Source organism: Heptranchias perlo, chromosome 4 (genome assembly GCF_035084215.1).
Source record: "Heptranchias perlo isolate sHepPer1 chromosome 4, sHepPer1.hap1, whole genome shotgun sequence".
Lineage (NCBI taxonomy): Eukaryota > Metazoa > Chordata > Chondrichthyes > Hexanchiformes > Hexanchidae > Heptranchias > Heptranchias perlo.
The window spans coordinates 116,773,591-116,790,942 of record NC_090328.1 but is presented as its reverse complement, the minus strand read 5'-3'; the positions used below and the strand labels follow the sequence as shown (position 1 = coordinate 116,790,942).

The 17,352-nt window shown below is 43.7% G+C and overlaps 1 protein-coding gene across 3 annotated transcripts in view; it reads right to left on the bottom strand.

The window, feature by feature from the left end:
* The window catches only part of fam189a2 (family with sequence similarity 189 member A2), an 87,647-nt gene extending 73,007 nt beyond the window's left edge, over positions 1–14,640 (bottom strand). For 2 of the 3 annotated variants that reach the window (XM_067983519.1, XM_067983521.1), the window contains exon 1: positions 14,076–14,638. In XM_067983519.1, the coding sequence (XP_067839620.1) occupies positions 14,076–14,369 (294 nt within the window). In that variant the 5' untranslated portion in view covers positions 14,370–14,638. Of the gene's footprint in view, positions 1–14,075 lie in introns of all 3 variants that reach the window. The other variant, XM_067983520.1, reaches the window with a different exon arrangement.
* Between the last annotated feature and the right edge of the window lie 2,712 nt (positions 14,641–17,352).

Here is a 17,352-nt window from a genome sequence, read left to right as displayed (position 1 = left end):
TTCTGTCCTTTAGACAATTTCCTATCTACTCCCAGGACTTACTTGGACTGCAGCGGTTCAAGAAGGCGGCTCACCACCACCTTCTCAAAGGCAATTAGGGATGGGCAATAAATGCTGGCCTTGCCAGCGACGCCCACAGCCCATGAACGAATTAAAAACAAACTTTGAATCCCTAATGTTTTACATTTAATTAATAGCCTTCTGTGTGAACTGTGTCAAATGCCAACTGAAGGTCGAACTACATCAGGTCATGGGCTTCTCACTATTCTCACTGGCCACTTGGGTTGTCACTCCCATAAAGGCATCAAGGAGGTGGTCAGATAGGATTTTCCTCTTCTGAAGCCATGCTGACTGCTGTTAACTAGATTATTATTGTGCAGATAAGACCAAAACTAGGGGCAATAAATATAAGATAGTCACCGATAAATCCAATAGGGAATCCAGGAGAAACTTCTTTACCCAGAGAGTGGTGAGAATGTGGAACTCGCTAACACAAGGAGTAGTTGAGGCGAATAGCGTAGATAGATTGTGGGTTCCTTGAAATTACCTCCTGGTGTTTCCAAAATGGATAGGGTTATCTGAACATAAATGAGCCCAGATGGGTTGCGGAAGAGCCTTAATGTCCCTCACTGATGAATTTGTCCATCTGGCTTGAATATGCAACAGCCTCTCTGCTACACAGTGGTTTTTAAAACTTTTGTGAACTCACTTTAACATCAATGTAAATCATATCCAAATCCTCGCTGGGCAAAAATGGCTGAAAATCCCCAAACTCGACAGAAGGAGAACACATTAGGCATTTAGGAACTTTTCTGGATCATAATCAGATTCCACTTATAATTCATCATCCCATAACCATCACACATAATGGCCTCACATTTTTTTAATATATAAAACTGATGTTTGTTAAGCTCAATTTTAATCAATGTTTCTCACCACGAGCACACTTTGAAATGGCCAAAGAAGTTAAACGTAAGTTAGAAAGTAAACACATTTAGGTCATATTTACAGACTGTAAGATGAAGGAAAATTGCCCAACACCATTACAATATTGTGCAACGAATACGGCTTCGAGTACAGCAACTTTGAGTGTTCTGAAAAATCAGTCTATCTTCCATTCATCCTCTTTATAGAGTCAGAGCGGAGATGGAGGAGAATCAGTGGATGTGTTATACATGGCTTTTTAAAACACATTTGATAATGTTCCGTGTAAGAGCCAACCGGCTAAAATTAAAGATGCAACCCCACATCATGGGCAGGAGATTGGCTGGGAGATAGAAGGCCGGGATTTGGGATTAAAGGGACACTCCTGAAGTTGTGAACAGTGACAAATGGTGTCCTGAGGAATTGGTAGTAGAGCTCCAGCTTTTCGCTCTATATATCGTTGATCTGGATTTGGGAATATTCAAATTTCCAGAAGCTAGGAAACATAAGGACTAATTCATCAACAGGGTGTGATCTGTAGGGGTTCACACCTCCTGGGAGGAAGCTTCGGTTGGTGGTTGGAAAACCGTACACAGCCCATGCCCGAACTTCCAATACACCCCTCCCAGTAGGTGAGGCTCCTCACTGGGAATGGAGGAATCGGAGAATGACCCTTTGTGAGGGCACCCATACACTCCAGGAGTGCACCGCAATGAATCAGACAAGCGCCCAATTCACTAGGCATCAGAAGCAGTGGGTCAAAGTTTTTGAGGACCTCACGATGAATGTTGAAAGCTTCAGTGCAACCCCAGATTCAAGGCAATCTCATGCCAATTGGTCCCATTCTGAAATCAGCAATGTTTCTCACCTGTTCACTCCATTAGTGCTGGTAACCCATAGGAACTGCCCCTGGCATTTGGCCGTTTGCTTCTTGTTCGACAGTTTCATATTGGTTCTAAAGTTTTTCAGATATCTTTATCTGCAGTGACCTTGGTGCATTATTTCAGATTGGTGTTTGGCATTTTTTTTGTGCATTGCTAATGACTTCCTCCCCACCCTGTCCAATCTTTTTTCCCACAAAAGTCCTGCTGACAACTACAATGTCACTTGCGGCAAGCAATGGGAATCCTGTGGTCATTCCTATGTCAGAAAAGACCTGCCTACATTGTCCACACTTCACGAAGGAGGCAGTCATGAATGATGCCATCTTCTTGTGTCCAGTCTCCCGATAACTCCCACCACAGGGAAAGGTCTGAGCTTTGTTGGGGAAGGGTATTGATAGATATGGAGCAAAGGCGAGAAAATGGGGTTGAGGTGCAGATCAGCCATGATCTAATTGAATGGCGGAGCAGGCCGGAGGGGCTGAATGGCCTGCTCCTGTTCCTAATAGTCCTAAAAGCAAGTTCTTTCTCTCAAAGAATATAATGGGAAATTTCACTACATATTTTTTCATCCAATTTTTCCTCGTCCTTTCCTAAGAGAAAGGCTACGATTCGACAAGTGCCTCTGGTACCTCACCCATGGGTGGACCTCGGTAGGGAGATTATTCAACCGTGGTTGGCATAACAGCTGAAGCCGATCTTTTCCCCACCTGACACCCACGTTGCCATCAGGAGTGATTGCATAGCAATGAGGAACCTTGTCTGATTTTATACCCATTTCTAACCCAGGAGTGGCAAGGGCTAATAATAATTCCCCAATGCCAAGCCAGTTGACATCAGATAGCTCAACACGGACCAGGGATTGAATCTGGGATCTTCTTGAATCTCTATTGCTCAGTTCACACTACGGTATATATATATTTAAGCGTTATCAATCATTGGCCACCCCCCCCGCACCCCCCATAGTAGCAATTGTGAAATCCAATTTTCACAGAGACTAAAATGATATCAAAGCAATACAATATTTGCAGACTTCATGACCTACATTGGCTCCGGGCCGGCAACACCTCGATTTTAAAATTCTCACCCTTGCTTTCAAATCACTCCGTGGCCTCGCCCCTCCCTATCTCTGTAACCTCCAGCCCTACAACCCTCTGAGATCCCTGCGTTCCTCCAATTCTGGCCTCTTGCGCATCCCCCATTTTCATCACTCCACCATTGGCAGCCGTACCTTCAGCTGTCTAGGCCCTAAACTCTGGAATTCCCGCCGTAAATTTCTCTACCTCTCTCTCCTCCTTTAAGACGCTCTTTAAAACCTACCTCTTTGACCAAGCTTTTGGTCACCTGTCCTGATATCTCCTTATGTGGCTCGGTGTCAAATTTTGTCTGATAATCGCTCCTGTGAAGCGTCTTGGGACGTTTTACTACATTAAAGGCGCTGTATAAATGCAAGTTGTGGTTGTTCATGTGCATAGTTGTAGAAGAAATAATTTTGAACTTAAAGACATATAACTTGGTATAACTTGTTCAAAAGTTGTGCTGGGAAATGTTTCCACCTGTATACAATCGCTCCTGATGTCCAATGAAATGGAAAAGTCTGCAAATGTTTGGTTTTTATACAGGATTTATTGGCAGAGCTGTGAGAAACAAGAGTGACCTTCCATGCCCTACGAGATTGGATTTTCTGTCAATAGCTCAGATCCGCCAAGTTTCCCTCACCTCAGGAGGAATCTCCTGCTTTTCTAAAAGCGCAGGTGTGCAATTCAGGAACTCTCATACTATCCTGAACAAAGAAATACCAATCGTGTACAGTGACAAGTAACGTTATGCGACCCAGTCAGTCAACCAGATATGCAGTCATTTCTCAACACTCCCATATTATCCATACAACAAAAGTGCCTGGAGTAGTCATGCTCATGCAGACAAGCTAACGAGATCCGACACACAAGCAGCTCTCTACACTCTCTACATGACTGAACACAAGTATGTTCTGCTTCGAGTGCCATTTCCCTACTCCTGACAAGCTGCCTGACCAACCCATCTTTATACATGAAAACCTTCAACCCTCAGCAGCACTGATAACTCCTCAGGGACGGTTTGTATTTTACCTCCCAAACCTTGATTTGCGACATATTTCAATCTTATATAATCTTTTTCTCTCCGCTAACAATTGTGAGTGTACAGCAAAAAAAAACAAATTGAAGAAGTTAATAGGTCATTTTGCATTGTCCTGTCACACAGCACAGTTTACAAAAACACATACCATTTACATAGCAACGTTGCCTCCCAAAGGAACCCCTACCTTTGGAGGTACCATTGTATTATAAACAAGGCTCCCCACATGTCTCCAGAGACAAGGAACACCATCTCACAAGGTGTTTTTTTTAATTCATTCATGTGATGTGGGCATTGCTGGCAAGGCCAGCATTTATTGCCCATCCCTAAATGCCCTTGAGAAGGTGCTGGTGAGCCGTCTTCTTGAACCACTGCAGTCTGTGTGGTGAAGGTTCTCCCACAGTGCTGTTAGGTAGGTAGTTCCAAGATTTTGACCCAGCGATGATGAAGGAATGGCGATATATTTCCAAGTCGGGATGGTGTGTGACTTGGAGGGGAACGTGCAGGTGGTGTTGTTCCCATGTGCCTGCTGCCCTTGTCCTTCTAGGGGGTAGAGGTCGCGGGTTTGGGAGGTGCTGTCGAAGAAGCCTTGGCGAGTTGCTGCAGTGCATCCTGTGGATGGTACACACTGCAGCCACAGTGCACCGGTGGTGAAGGGAGTGAATGTTTAGGGTGGTGGATGGGGTGCCAATCAAGCGGGCTGCTTTGTCCTGGATGGTGTCGAGCTTCTTGAGTGTTGTTGGAGCTGCACTCATCCAGGCAAGTGGAGAGTATTCCATCACACTTCTGACTTGTGTCTTGCAGATGGTGGAAAGGCTTTGGGGAGTCAGGAGGTGAGTCACTCGCCGCAGAATACCCAGCCTCTGACCTGCTCTTGTAGCCACAGTATTTATATGGCTGGTCCAGTTAAGTTTCAGCACAGCACAGAAACAGGCCATTCGGCCCAACTGGTCTGTGCTCCACATGAGCCTCCTCATACCATACTTCATCTCACCCTATCAACATCTCCTTCTGTTCCTTTCTCCCTCATGTATTTATCTAGCTTCCCCTTAAATGCATCTATGCTATTCGACTCAACTACTCCATGTGGTAGCGAGTTCCACATTCTCACCACTCTCTGGGTAAAGAGTTAAGGGTTAGGATTCTAACATTTACTGTTGCACCACCTCATGTTCTGAAGTTTCTCTGGTGGCTGGATGAGATCTACACAGACCAGCGAGAGGAAGACTGGACCACTGTCATGTTTGAGAACTCAGACTGCCCACAGTCAGGGAACAATGGTGAAGGGGCAGAAGCAAAGTCAGCCAGTCGCTGCTGTCTCAAGTTACTATCTCATTTACCTCAAAGCGCTGCCACCAAAAGCAAGATTACTGGCAATAGCTAACACAACTGTCCTGTATTGTAAATACAAAGCCCCAACTTTCCAATCAAATTTGCATGCGTTACAACATTAATTACCTTCCTTAAAACTACACTGCCTGGTATTTTTATTCTGCAGGACTCAAACGGGTGAGGTAGTGTAGTGGTTATGTTACTGGACTAGTAATCCAGAGGCTAGGACTAGTAGTCTAGGAGAACATGATCCCATCATGTTGGAGAATTTGAATTCAGTTTTAATAATCTGGAAAATGGTATCAGTAAAAATGACCATGAAGCTGTCGGATTGTCATAAAAACCCCACTGGTTGGCTAATGTCCTTTAGGGAAGGAAACCTGCTGTCCTCACCTGGTCTGACTTATACGTGACTCCAGTCCCACACCAATGTGGTTGACTCTTAACTTCCCCTGATGCGGCCTAGCAAACCACTCAGTTGTTTCAAACTCAGCACAACTAGGGATGGACGATAAATGCCGGCCTTACCACATTCATCGAGTTACATCAAGTCTACAGCACAGAAACAGGCCATTCGGCCCAATTGGTCTATGCCGTCGTTTATGCTCCACAGGAGCCTCCTCCCAATCTACTTCATCTCACCCTATCAGCATATCCTTCTATTCCTTTCTCCCTCATTCTGAGAATGATTTTTAAAAAATATATATAATGAACTCCTAAATAATTCCATTTTCATTTTAGAAAGAGCTTCATTTTAAGATGACAAATATTTTATTGTCTTTTATTGAAATTCATTTGGCCGATCATAACTTGTGACATTATTCAGAGATCTGGTTGAGGTCGAGCGAACTTCTGGTCTAAAAGCTGCAGCAAGTGCCTAGAATTGCCAATCACTGCAGTCTTTCTTTCATTGTTTACAAACGCATGAGTCCTCTAATGATTCCATATATTAAAAAATGCATACAATAGATACATATTTAAAAAATGCTCTAACCCACTGCAAATTAATTTATCTCCCCCCCCCCCCCCCAAATCGTCACTATTTTCATTCGGTTATTCTCCTCACTCCCATTAGGTCCCCCAAGAAGCAATGGGAAAGATTCCTGAGGAAAATTGCAGGGTTGATAGTCTAATATTCTTCTCTTAGTCTCTCAGACCACTCCCGTGATTGCAAGGCTGGTGATCAACAACGACTTGCATTTATATAGCGCCTTTAACGTAGTAAAATGTCCCAAGATGCTTCACAGGAGCGATTATCAGACAAAATTTGACACCGAACCACATAAGGAGATGTTAGGACAGGTGACCAAAAGCTTGGTCAATGAGGTAGGTTTTAAGGAAAGTCTTAAAGGAGGAGAGACAGGTAGAGAGGCGGAGAGGTTTAGGGAGGGAATTCCAGAGCTTAGGGTCTAGGCAGCTGAAGGCACGGCCGCCAATGGTGGAGCGATGAAAATCGGGGATGAACAAGAGGCCAGAATTGGAGATGCACAGAGATCTCGGAGGTTTGTAGGGCTGAAGGTTACAAAGCCAACTTAAGAGTGGTATGAAGCTAGATAATGTGCAGAAATGTGATGAATAAAGGAGGAAGGAACAACATTTATGCTTTTCCTCCCCTGTTTCTTTTCTCTGCCAGCCTTCACCCCTTCTCTCCAGAAGATGCTGAATCATACTGGGGTATCGTTCTAATGGTGCTGGCTACTCTCCTTATATGTCAAAATTTATTTTATAATGCTCCTGTAAATCATGAAAGCTACATCACAGAAGGAGGCCATTTGGTCCATCATGTCCACGCCAGCCGAAAAAGGGCTACCCAGCTTAATCCCACTTTCCAGCACTTGGTCCATGGCCATGTAGATTACGGCACTTCAGGTGCTCATTCAGGTACTTTTTAAATGAGTTGAGGGTTTCTGCCTCTACCACCCTCTCAGGCAGTGAGTTCCAGACCCCCACCACCCTCAGGGTGAAAAAATTTCTCCTCAGCTCCCCTCTAATCCTTCTACCAATTACTTTAAATCTATGCCCCCTGGTCACTGACCCCTCTCCTACGCTAAATAGGTCCTCCCTATCCACTCTATCTAGGCCCCTCATAATTTCATATACCTCAATTAAATCTCCCCTCAGCCTTCTTTGTTCCAAAGAAAACAACCCCAGCCTATCCAATCTTTTCTCATAGCTAAAATTCTCCAGTCCTGGCAACATCCTCGTAAATCTCCTCTGTACCCTCTCTAGTGCAATCATATCTTTCCTGTAATGTGGTGACCAGAACTGTACGCAGTTCTCAAGCTGTGGCCTGACCAATGTTTTATACAGTTCTAGCATAACCTCTCTGCTCTTATATTCTATGCCTTGGCTAATAAAGGAAAGTACCCCGTATGCCTTTTTAACCACCTTATCTACCTGTCCTGCTACCGTCAGGGATCTGTGGACATGCACTCCAAGGTCCCCTTGTTCCTCTACACCTCTCAGTATCCTCCCATTTATTGTATGCTCCCTTGCCTTGTTTGCCCTCCCCAAATGCATTACCTCACACTTCTCTGGATTGAATTCCATTTGCCACTTTTCTGCCCATCTGACCAGTCCATTAATATCTTCCTGCAGTCTACAGCTTTCCTCCCCACACGGCCAATTTTTGTGTCATCTGCAAACTTCTTCATCAAGCCCCCCACATTCAAGTCCAAATCATTAATATATACCACAAAAAGCAAGGGACCTAGTATTGAGCCTTGCGGATCCATACTGGAAACAGCCTTCCAGTCGCAAAAATACCCGTCAACCATTACCCTTTGCTTCCTGCCACTGAGCCAATTTTGGATCCAACTAGCCACTTTCCCTTGGATCCCATGGGCTTTTACTTTTTTGACCAGTCTGCCATGTGGGACCTTGTCAAAAGTCTTGCTAAAATCCAAGTACACTACATCAAACGCACTACCCTCATCGACCCTCCTTGTTACCTCCTCAAAAAATTCAATCAGGTTAGTCAGACACGACCTTCCCTTAATAAATCCACGCTGACTGTTCTTGATTAACCCGTGCCTTTCTAAATGACGATTTATGCTGTCCCTCAGAATTGATTCCAATAATTTGCCCACCACCGAGGTTAGACTGACTGGCCTATAATTACTCGGTCTATCTTTTTCTCCCTTTTTAAACAATGGTATAATGTTAGCAGTCCTCCAATCCTCCAGCACCATGCCTATAGCCAGTAAGGATTGGAAAATGATGGTCAGAGCCTCCGCTATTTCCTCACTTGCTTCTCTTAAGAGCCTGGGATACATTTCATTTGAGCCTGGCGATTTATCTACTTTGAAAGATGCTAAACCCTTTAATAATTCCCCTCTCACTATGTTTATCCCATCCAATATTTCACATTCCTCCTCCTTAACTACAATCTCTGCATCGTCCCCTTTATTTGTGAAGACAGACGCAAAGTATTCATTAAGAACCATACCAACATCTTCTGCCTCAACACATAGGTTACCTTTTTGGTCTCAAATGGGCCCTACTCTTTCCTTAGTTATCCTCTTGTTCTTCATGTATTTATAAAACATTTTTGGGTTTTCCTTAGTGAAGCGCCTTGGGATGTTTTACTACGTTAAAGGCATTATATAAACACAAGTTGTCACTGGTCAGATATTAGGATATCACAAAATATTTGTTAACAGGATTAGGAGACAAGTGCAGGTTTTACCAGGTGCTGCTGCCATTGGTGTTAACTCCACTCGTTCTACCCTGTGTGGCATGTCAGGATATTGCTCATTCAGCACACAGTCCAGAGCATCTCTCTGAGATCTTTAGTTGTTTTTTTGAAGGTATGCACCAGCTGCTCCAGAGTAAATCAGTGATGGATCCAACCTGCACCCTCCTCGTTCTGCTACAGGTCTCCCTCAGCAAGACTAGCCTCTCCTCCAGTCTATGTCAAGGATGATAAATCTCCTATTAGTTGGAAAGCCGCTGTGGGTAGGTTAATGGTTTGTCTTGCAAATCGCATGTCCCAACCACCCATAGCCACTGTGGCTTTCAAGTGTTTATTGATAATGAGTGAGCTATTTGTACCATCCTAGACGGCGTCTGAAAAGCTGAAGCTTTCTGGAGGACATGCTGATTCTGGTAAGGAGTTAGTGCAGGATTAGAGAAAAGAGAATCCTTCTGTGCATTAACAATATGGATCACATTGATACAGCCCTGCACAGCCAGTGAAATGTTACCATATCCTCCCACAGTAGGAAGACCTTCATTGTAAGACCAGGGCTAGTTGAGTACTTGCTAAGTAGGGGAACTCCTTCATCATCTTAAGGACATTCCCAACTTTTATGGTGAAAAAGGAATGAGACTTCCCTGGGCAAGTTACTTGCAAAAAACAGCGCTTAGTTTTAGATAGGTTGATTGCACTATTGCCATCTCTATAACCTCCTCCAGCCCTACAACCCTCTGAGATCTCTGCGCTCCTCCAATTCTGGCCTCTTGTGCATCCCCCATTTTCCATCGCTCCACCATTGGCGGCCATGCCTTCAGTTGCCTAGCCTCTCCGCCTCCCCCACTCTCTCCGCCTCTCTCTCCTCCGCTAAGATGCTCCTTAAAACCTACCTCTTTGACCAAGCTTTTGGTCACCTGTCCTAATATCTCCTTAAGTGGCTTGGTGTCAAATTTTGTTTGATAATCACTCCCGTGGTGTGCCTTGGGACGTTTTACTATGTTAAAGGCTCTGTATAAATACAACTTCTTCTTCTTCTTCTTGTTGTTGTATTGTCTTTCAAGGCACTTCTACATTTGTATAAATAGCAGTCTATGTAACGTCATTAGCGGAGTGATCTGTTACTTAATTGCATCTGTTTTAAACAAAACAAAACTAAAAACACAGCATCTGCTACAGTGCAAACTTGTTCCAGAATTTCTGTTTATTTTAAAAAGAGGCAGATCCAGAGAAAACCCTCCTGAAGGGTGTAACCATCCCACTTTAAACCAAGGTGAGATTAAGGTAAGAAGAATCCTAATTATTCCACATGCTTTTATATACAATCAAACAGGTTTAATTACCAAACAATCCATGACGTTTGGCCTTAATGTTGTTCTTAAGTACACACCCTTCAGATGTTGAAAGTGTTTAACTCTCAACTAATCTCTGTGGCAGAGTTTTCTGCCTGGGAACGCAAAAGGAAATTTGGGAATTGTTGGATAAGCTTTTTCTAGCCATCTCTACATAGTTAGAAACAGAAGATATTGTCAGCTCATCACTAAGTACAGCTATGTCTCCCAACCCCTCACCTCACAGTTTTCCAAACAGCCTTGTTCACTTTTCCATCACTCCTGCTCCTCTCCCAGGCACTTTCCCACACAATACAGCAACTGTTTCACCCTACACCATCACCCCAAATCCCCAAACACTCTTTCCATGCGTGATAGTGACGTCCATGCACATGCTCCAATCTAGTAGATTGCTTTCGCTGTTCATACTGTGGTTTCCTTTATGTTGAGGAGACCAAATACAGATGGGGTGACTGCTTTGCTGAACATCTCCATTTCTATTTGACTCCAAGCAGAGCTTCCGACCCCATATCCTCTCCATCACAAAGTCCGCCTACTTCCACCTCCGTAACATTATCTACTTCTGCCCCTGTCTCAGCCCATCTGCTGCTGAAACCCTCATCTATGCCTTTAGTCATCTCCAGACTTGACTATTCCAATGCTCACCTGGCCGGCCTCCCATCCTCCACCCTCCATAAACTTCAACTCATCCAAAGCTCTGCTGCCCGTACCCTATCCTGTACCGAGTCCTGTTCACTCATTACCCCACCCTTCTTGACCTACATTGACACCCGGTCCCCCAACACCTCCAATTTAAAATTCTCATCCTTGTTTTCAAATCCCTCCACGGCCTTGCCCCTCCCTATCTTTGTAACCTCCTCCAGCCCTAAAACCCTCCGAGATCTCTGCGCTCCTCCAATTCTAGCCTTTTGCGCATCCCCGATTTCCATCGCGCCACCATTGGCGGCCATGCCTTCAGCTACCCAGACCCTAAGCTCTGGAATTCCCTCCCTAAACCTCTTCGCCTCTCTACCTCTCCTTTAATTTGCTCCTTAAAACCTACCTCTTTGGCCAAGCTTTTGGTTACCTGTCCTAATATCTCTTTATGTGGCCCCATGTCAAATTTTGTTTGATAATCGCTCCTGTAAAGCGCTTTAGGATGTTAAATGTGCTATACAATTGCAACTTGTTGTTATGCCATTTCGACCCCCCAACCCATTCCCCACTCCCAACAATTTTGTAGTTGCCATTCAGCATTATTCCAACCAATGCAAATTTCAAGAACAGTTTTGCATCTTCCTTGTTGGCACTCTGCAGCCATCTGGTCTGTACATTGACTTTAGCAATTTCTGACCTGAGTTGTCTCCCCATTTAGTTCCAGTTCACTGCTTCACGTTAAACTTTGCTCCCTTCATTCTTGGAACTGTTTTATCCAACTCCGTCTTCCTAATGTATTTTCACAGCCTAATTGAGGTGACCTTTGTTGATAGTTTCATCTCTTCCCAGTTATCTTTAAACTCACTCCCAATTATTAAACCCACTAGCAGTTCCTCTTTGTACTGGTATTTGACCTGTGACCTTTACCTGTTCTTCTCCCCTCCTTTCTTTATTTGGTCAGTCCTATAAAGGGGAATCACCGACCTTACCTTTCCAGTTCCAACAATAGGTCTGTACCCAGAATGTTAACTAGTGTGTCAGCTGTGTCTCAGTGGGTAGCACTCCCGCCTTGAGTCAGGAAGTTGTGGGTTCAAATCCCGCTCCAGAGACTTGAGCACAAAATCTAGGCGTGCAGTACCGAGGGAGTGCTGCACTGTCGGAGGTGCCACCTTTTGGTCGAGACGTTCAACCGAGACCCTATCTGCCCTCTCAGGTGGACATAAAAGATCACATGGCACTATTTTGAAGAAGAGCAGGGGAGTTCTCCCTGGTGTCCTGGGCTAATATTTATCCCTCAACCAACATTACTAAAAACAGATTATCTGCTGTTTGTGGGATCTTGCTGTGTGCAAATTGGCTGTCGCGTTTCCTACGTTACAACAGTAACTACACTTCAAAAGTACTTCATTGGCTGTAAAGTGCTTTAGGACGTCCTGAGGTTGTGAAAGGCACTAAATAAGGGGTACAGGAACAGAGAGATCTGGGGGTATATGTGCACAAATCATTGAAGGTGGTAGAGCAGGTTGAGAAAGCGGTTAAAAAAGCATACGGGATCCTGGGATTTATAAATAGAGGCATAGAGTACAAAAGTAAGGAAGTCATGATGAACTTTTATAAAACACTGGTTTGGCCACAACTGGAGTACTGTGTCCAGTTCTGGGCACCGCACTTTAGGAAAGGTGTGAAGGCCTTAGAGAGGGTGCAGAAGAGATTTAGTAGAGTGATTCCAGGGATAAGGGACTTCAGTTACGTGGATAGACTGGAGAAGCTGGGGTTGTTCTCCTTAGAACAGAGGAGGTTGAGAGGAGATTTGATAGAGGTATTCAAAATCATGAAGGGTCCAGACAGAGTAGATAGAGAGAAACTGTTCCCATTGGTGGAAGGGTCAAGAACCAGAGGACACAGATTTAAGGCAATTGGTAAGAGAACCAAAGGTGACATGAAGAAAAACTTTTTCACAGTGAGTGGTTAGGATCTGGAATGCTCTGCCCAAGGGGGTGGTGGAGGCAGATTTAATCACAGCCTTCAAAAGGGAACTGGATAAGTACTTGAAAAGAAAAAATTCGCAAAGCTACGGGGAAAAGGTGGGGGTGTGGGATGAGCTGGATTGCTCTTGCATAGAGCTTGCACAGACTCGATGGGCTGAATGGCCTCCTTCCGTGCTGTCACCTTTCTATGGTTCTAATTGCAAGTTCTTTCTTTCTATTGTCTTTTTAGGTGCTGAGAAATCTGCAGTGTATTTCCAAAATTTCTGTTTTTATTCTACACAAGTCTACACAAGTTACTTTTATCCATTCTCTCTTAGATGTGGAATACTGCAGGCAGTAATCACCCTCCTCTTTAAAAAACAACATAGTCCCAAAGACTCTAAAACCGCAGCAATTTGATGATATCAAGCGTAGAGTCTCAACGAGAATTTGTGATTTTAATATTTTTAAATGTGATAATTGTTGGCTCACAACTTTGTCTGTCAAAAAGTTATCCAGCAGGCATCACGGATTAAAATAGAAACTGTATTTCACAGCTGGATATTTTAAGTATCATCTCCTACAAAGCTAGACAGGGAACTTGGAAACATTAGCAGCAGATGAATAAATCTGATCAATTTGCCTGTGCACATACATACACATATATATACATATATATATATATACATACACACACACATATTCTACATGTGGATAATCAGACGTGCCTATGTAGATACAATTTAAAAACAAATAGAATAGAATAAAAGCAAGAGAATTTGCAGGGCTGTGGGGAAAGAGCAGAAGGAGTGGGACTAATTGGATAGCTCTTTCAAAGAGCCGGAACAGGTACAATGGGGCGAATGGCCTCCTTCTGTGATGTATGATTCTAATGTAGAAGATAATGAGGCAAAGAGAGAGAGAAAGAAAGAGTACTGGATAACAAAAGGACAAGAGGTTAGTGCAAAATAATTACATAGAACTTACAGCCATTCGGCCCATTGTAAAATAAAGAGACTATAATAGTTAAACTGGACAGATTAGTACAATAAGGGCAACAGTGCTTGGACAAACTAGAAGGAAAATTGGGTACAGCAGAAGTACAATAAAGAGACTGAGAGATGTAGTAGTGTCAGTAAACTTTTTTTTGTTACAAAAAAGTTACTTGCTGACTCACCGAGGATCCAGCCCAAAAGGGACACGAGTTCCTGACGTTGGGAGACTCGGTAAGAGACAGAGCCCCGAAGCTGAGGGAGACGATGGAGAAGCCCAGAGCGATCTGCAGCAGTCCCAGGGCGAAGAGAGAGCGGCCGTAGAGCGGACAGGGCAGCGGGTGGCGACTCGGGGTGGTGGAGTGGAGCGCTCCCGGCCATGGCACACAGCGAGCCCGGCAGCGAAGCGGTGGCTCCCCGCCGGGTGCGCTAGCCGACACGGGGCAGCAAGAAGTGGGCAAGACCACTGGTAGTGACATCCGGCAATAGAAGGCAGGCAAAAGAGAGAGAGATTAGGGGGAAGGGTTGACTAAGGTCCCAGGGTCCAGGACGGTCACACCCCACAGAGAAGGATCCCTGCTGACTTGATAAATCCAAACCCTACTGTCCCAAACAAGTCCAATTAACTGACTACCATCTGCAAGGAACAGCCTTTTAGGAAATGCATCGCTCTCCCAAGTTACAGGACGTCCCCCTTTTCCAACTTTTTTTTAGCCTCCCCTTGTTTTCCGAAGTGGCTGACTGGAGAAGTTTTAAAATAACTCCAGGCGAGTTTGGGATTGCGTTAGCAGGTTGGCACCGACACAAACCAGTCACTTTCAGAGAACCTTTGAGCTGCAACAAGACAACAACAGCATTGGGTAAAAAATAAAATAACTTTTTTTTAAAAAAAGAAAAACACTTCGGTGTTTTTAAACTTATCCCGTCAACTCTTTTAAAACATGTATTTAAAGCTTTTAGGTGATTTATTTGTTACACCAATTATTTACCCCACCCCATTAATCCTGAATGTTTAAACGTTCCACTCGTGTTACAGCAAGAGATAGGGGGAAAAATGTGTAAAATCCCAAGCATGTATTTACATGAAATTTCTTTTTATTGGGTTTTAGAAATGGAGTTTAATAAGCTATCTGGTCCTGACTGCATTACTTGTGGAGGGAGAAGAGGTTGTTGGGTGGTAAACAACAATTTGCATTTATATAGCGCCTTTAGTGTAGTAAAACACCCAAGGTGATTCACCAGCGATTATCAGATAAAATTTGACATGGAGCCACATAAGGAGATATTAGGACAGCTGACCAAAAGCTTGTTCAAAAAGGTAGGTTTTAAAGACCATCTTAAGAGAGGAGATAGGGAGGGAATTCCAGAGCTTAGGGCCCAGGCAGATGAAGGCATGGCCGCCAACAGGTGGAGCGATGAAAATCGGGGATGCGCAAAAGGCCAAAGTAGGAGGAGCGTAGAGATCTCGGAGGGTTGTAGGGCTGGAGGAGGTTACAGAGATAGGGAGGGGCGAGGTCACGGAGGGATTTGAAAACAAGGATGAGAATTTTAAAATCAAGGTAATGCTGGACCGGGAGCCAATGTAGGTCAACGAGCACAGGGGATGATGGGTGAACGGGACTTGGTGCGAGTTAGGATACAGCCAGCAAAATTTCAGATGAGTTCAAGTTTATAGAGAGTGGAAGATGGGAGACTGGCCAGGAAAGGATTGGAATAGTCGAGTCTAGAGGTAACAAAGGCATAGATGAGGGGTTCAGCAGCAGATGAGCTGAGGCAGGGAGACTGGCGATGTCATAGCATATATGTTTTAGAAGTGATTTTTTTTAAGCAATTAAGCTGCTGAATTTTATGCAATTTTACATTTAACTATGGATAAACCTTCCATGGAATCTTTCAAGATAGCAAGGCATAGCACAAGACATAAATTGCCAAAGTGAAGTTCTATTACATGGAATTTACAGCACAGAAACCAGCCATGTGACCCAACTGGTCTATGCTGGTGTTTATGCTCCACACGAGCCTCCTCCCTCTATACTTCATCTCACCCTATCAGCATATCCTTCTGTTCCTTTCTCCCTCATGCGTTTATCTTGCTTCCCCTTAAATGTATCTACGCTATTTGCCTCAAACACTCGTGGTAGCGAGTTCCACATTCTAACCACTCTCTGATTAAAGATCTATTAATGTTATAATGTAATCTATGAATGCAATTTGTCTGAACCCTCAAGATGGCATCAGTTCCTTTAAACTCAACCCTACTTGTCGTGCTCTACCTAACGTATATAGGTGGAATTGGTAAGAGTGAGTTTTATTCTGTATTGGTGAGCAGTTATCAACTCTCAGTTAAACCAGATGATTTGAACTTGGTTGATATTAGATTTTATTAGTTCTGATTAAGGACCTAACTGAAATCTTAACCTATCTTTTCCTCTTTCAGATGTTGTCTGAATTCCTCTTTATTTCTAGCATTGTGTTTTTAGTTCAGATTTTATTACACTGCACGTTCCAGCCTCAGTGTGTTATAATATTCCAACATTGAGTTATGTGTACAAGCTGAAATAGAGCATCATTTACAAATCAGAAAGAAAAAGAACTTACATTATACAGCGCTTTTCACAACTTCAGGATGCCCCAAAGCACTTTACAGTGAATGAAGTACAGTCAAATATAGGAAACATGACAGCCAATTTACACACAGCAAGGTCCCACAAACAGCAATGTGATAATAACCAGATAATCTGTTGTAGTGATGTTGGTTGAGGGATAAACATTGGCCAGGACAGCAGGGAGAACTCCCCTGCTCTTTGAAATAGAGCCATAGGATCTTTTACGTCCATCTGAGTGGGCAGACGGGGCCTCTGTTTAATGTTTCATTCGAAAGACAGTGGGGACAATAAACCAAAAACAGACAAGACTCCTCAAAATATTCTGACTGGATATAATCTGCAATACAAATGTAAATCTCACATCTCTCCAGCCAGTTGTGTTACGTTTTAGTGAATACTAAACCCTCAAGGTGATGTTATTGCTGAGAAATGGAACATCGTTCCATTCTGGGCCCCCAGTGCCAGCATCAAGGAGTGCCAGGTCAGACATAGTACATTTACGATGCAGAGTAACGCTCCTGCTATTCAGCCCCAACTATCTGCACTATGTCCCAACCTCATATTTGCATCAATAATGGCAAAATTAAAGACAATTTTGACTCGTGCAGTTACCCATTAGGAACTGGGCTGAAATTGGAATTTAAATGGAAGCTCCTTACAATCAAGATGTGGCCGTCAATGGTTCCCTTGATATCCCATTTTATCCGTCTATTGTTTCCATATTGCTATTTCTCTTCTGCCTTTCTCTCTCTTCTCTATCCCAACTTGTTTTGATTCTTTCTCTATCCTGTCTTATTCTTTCCTTTCAGGTGAGAGGTATTGGGTGACATAGTACGGCATGGTGGGGAAAGGATTT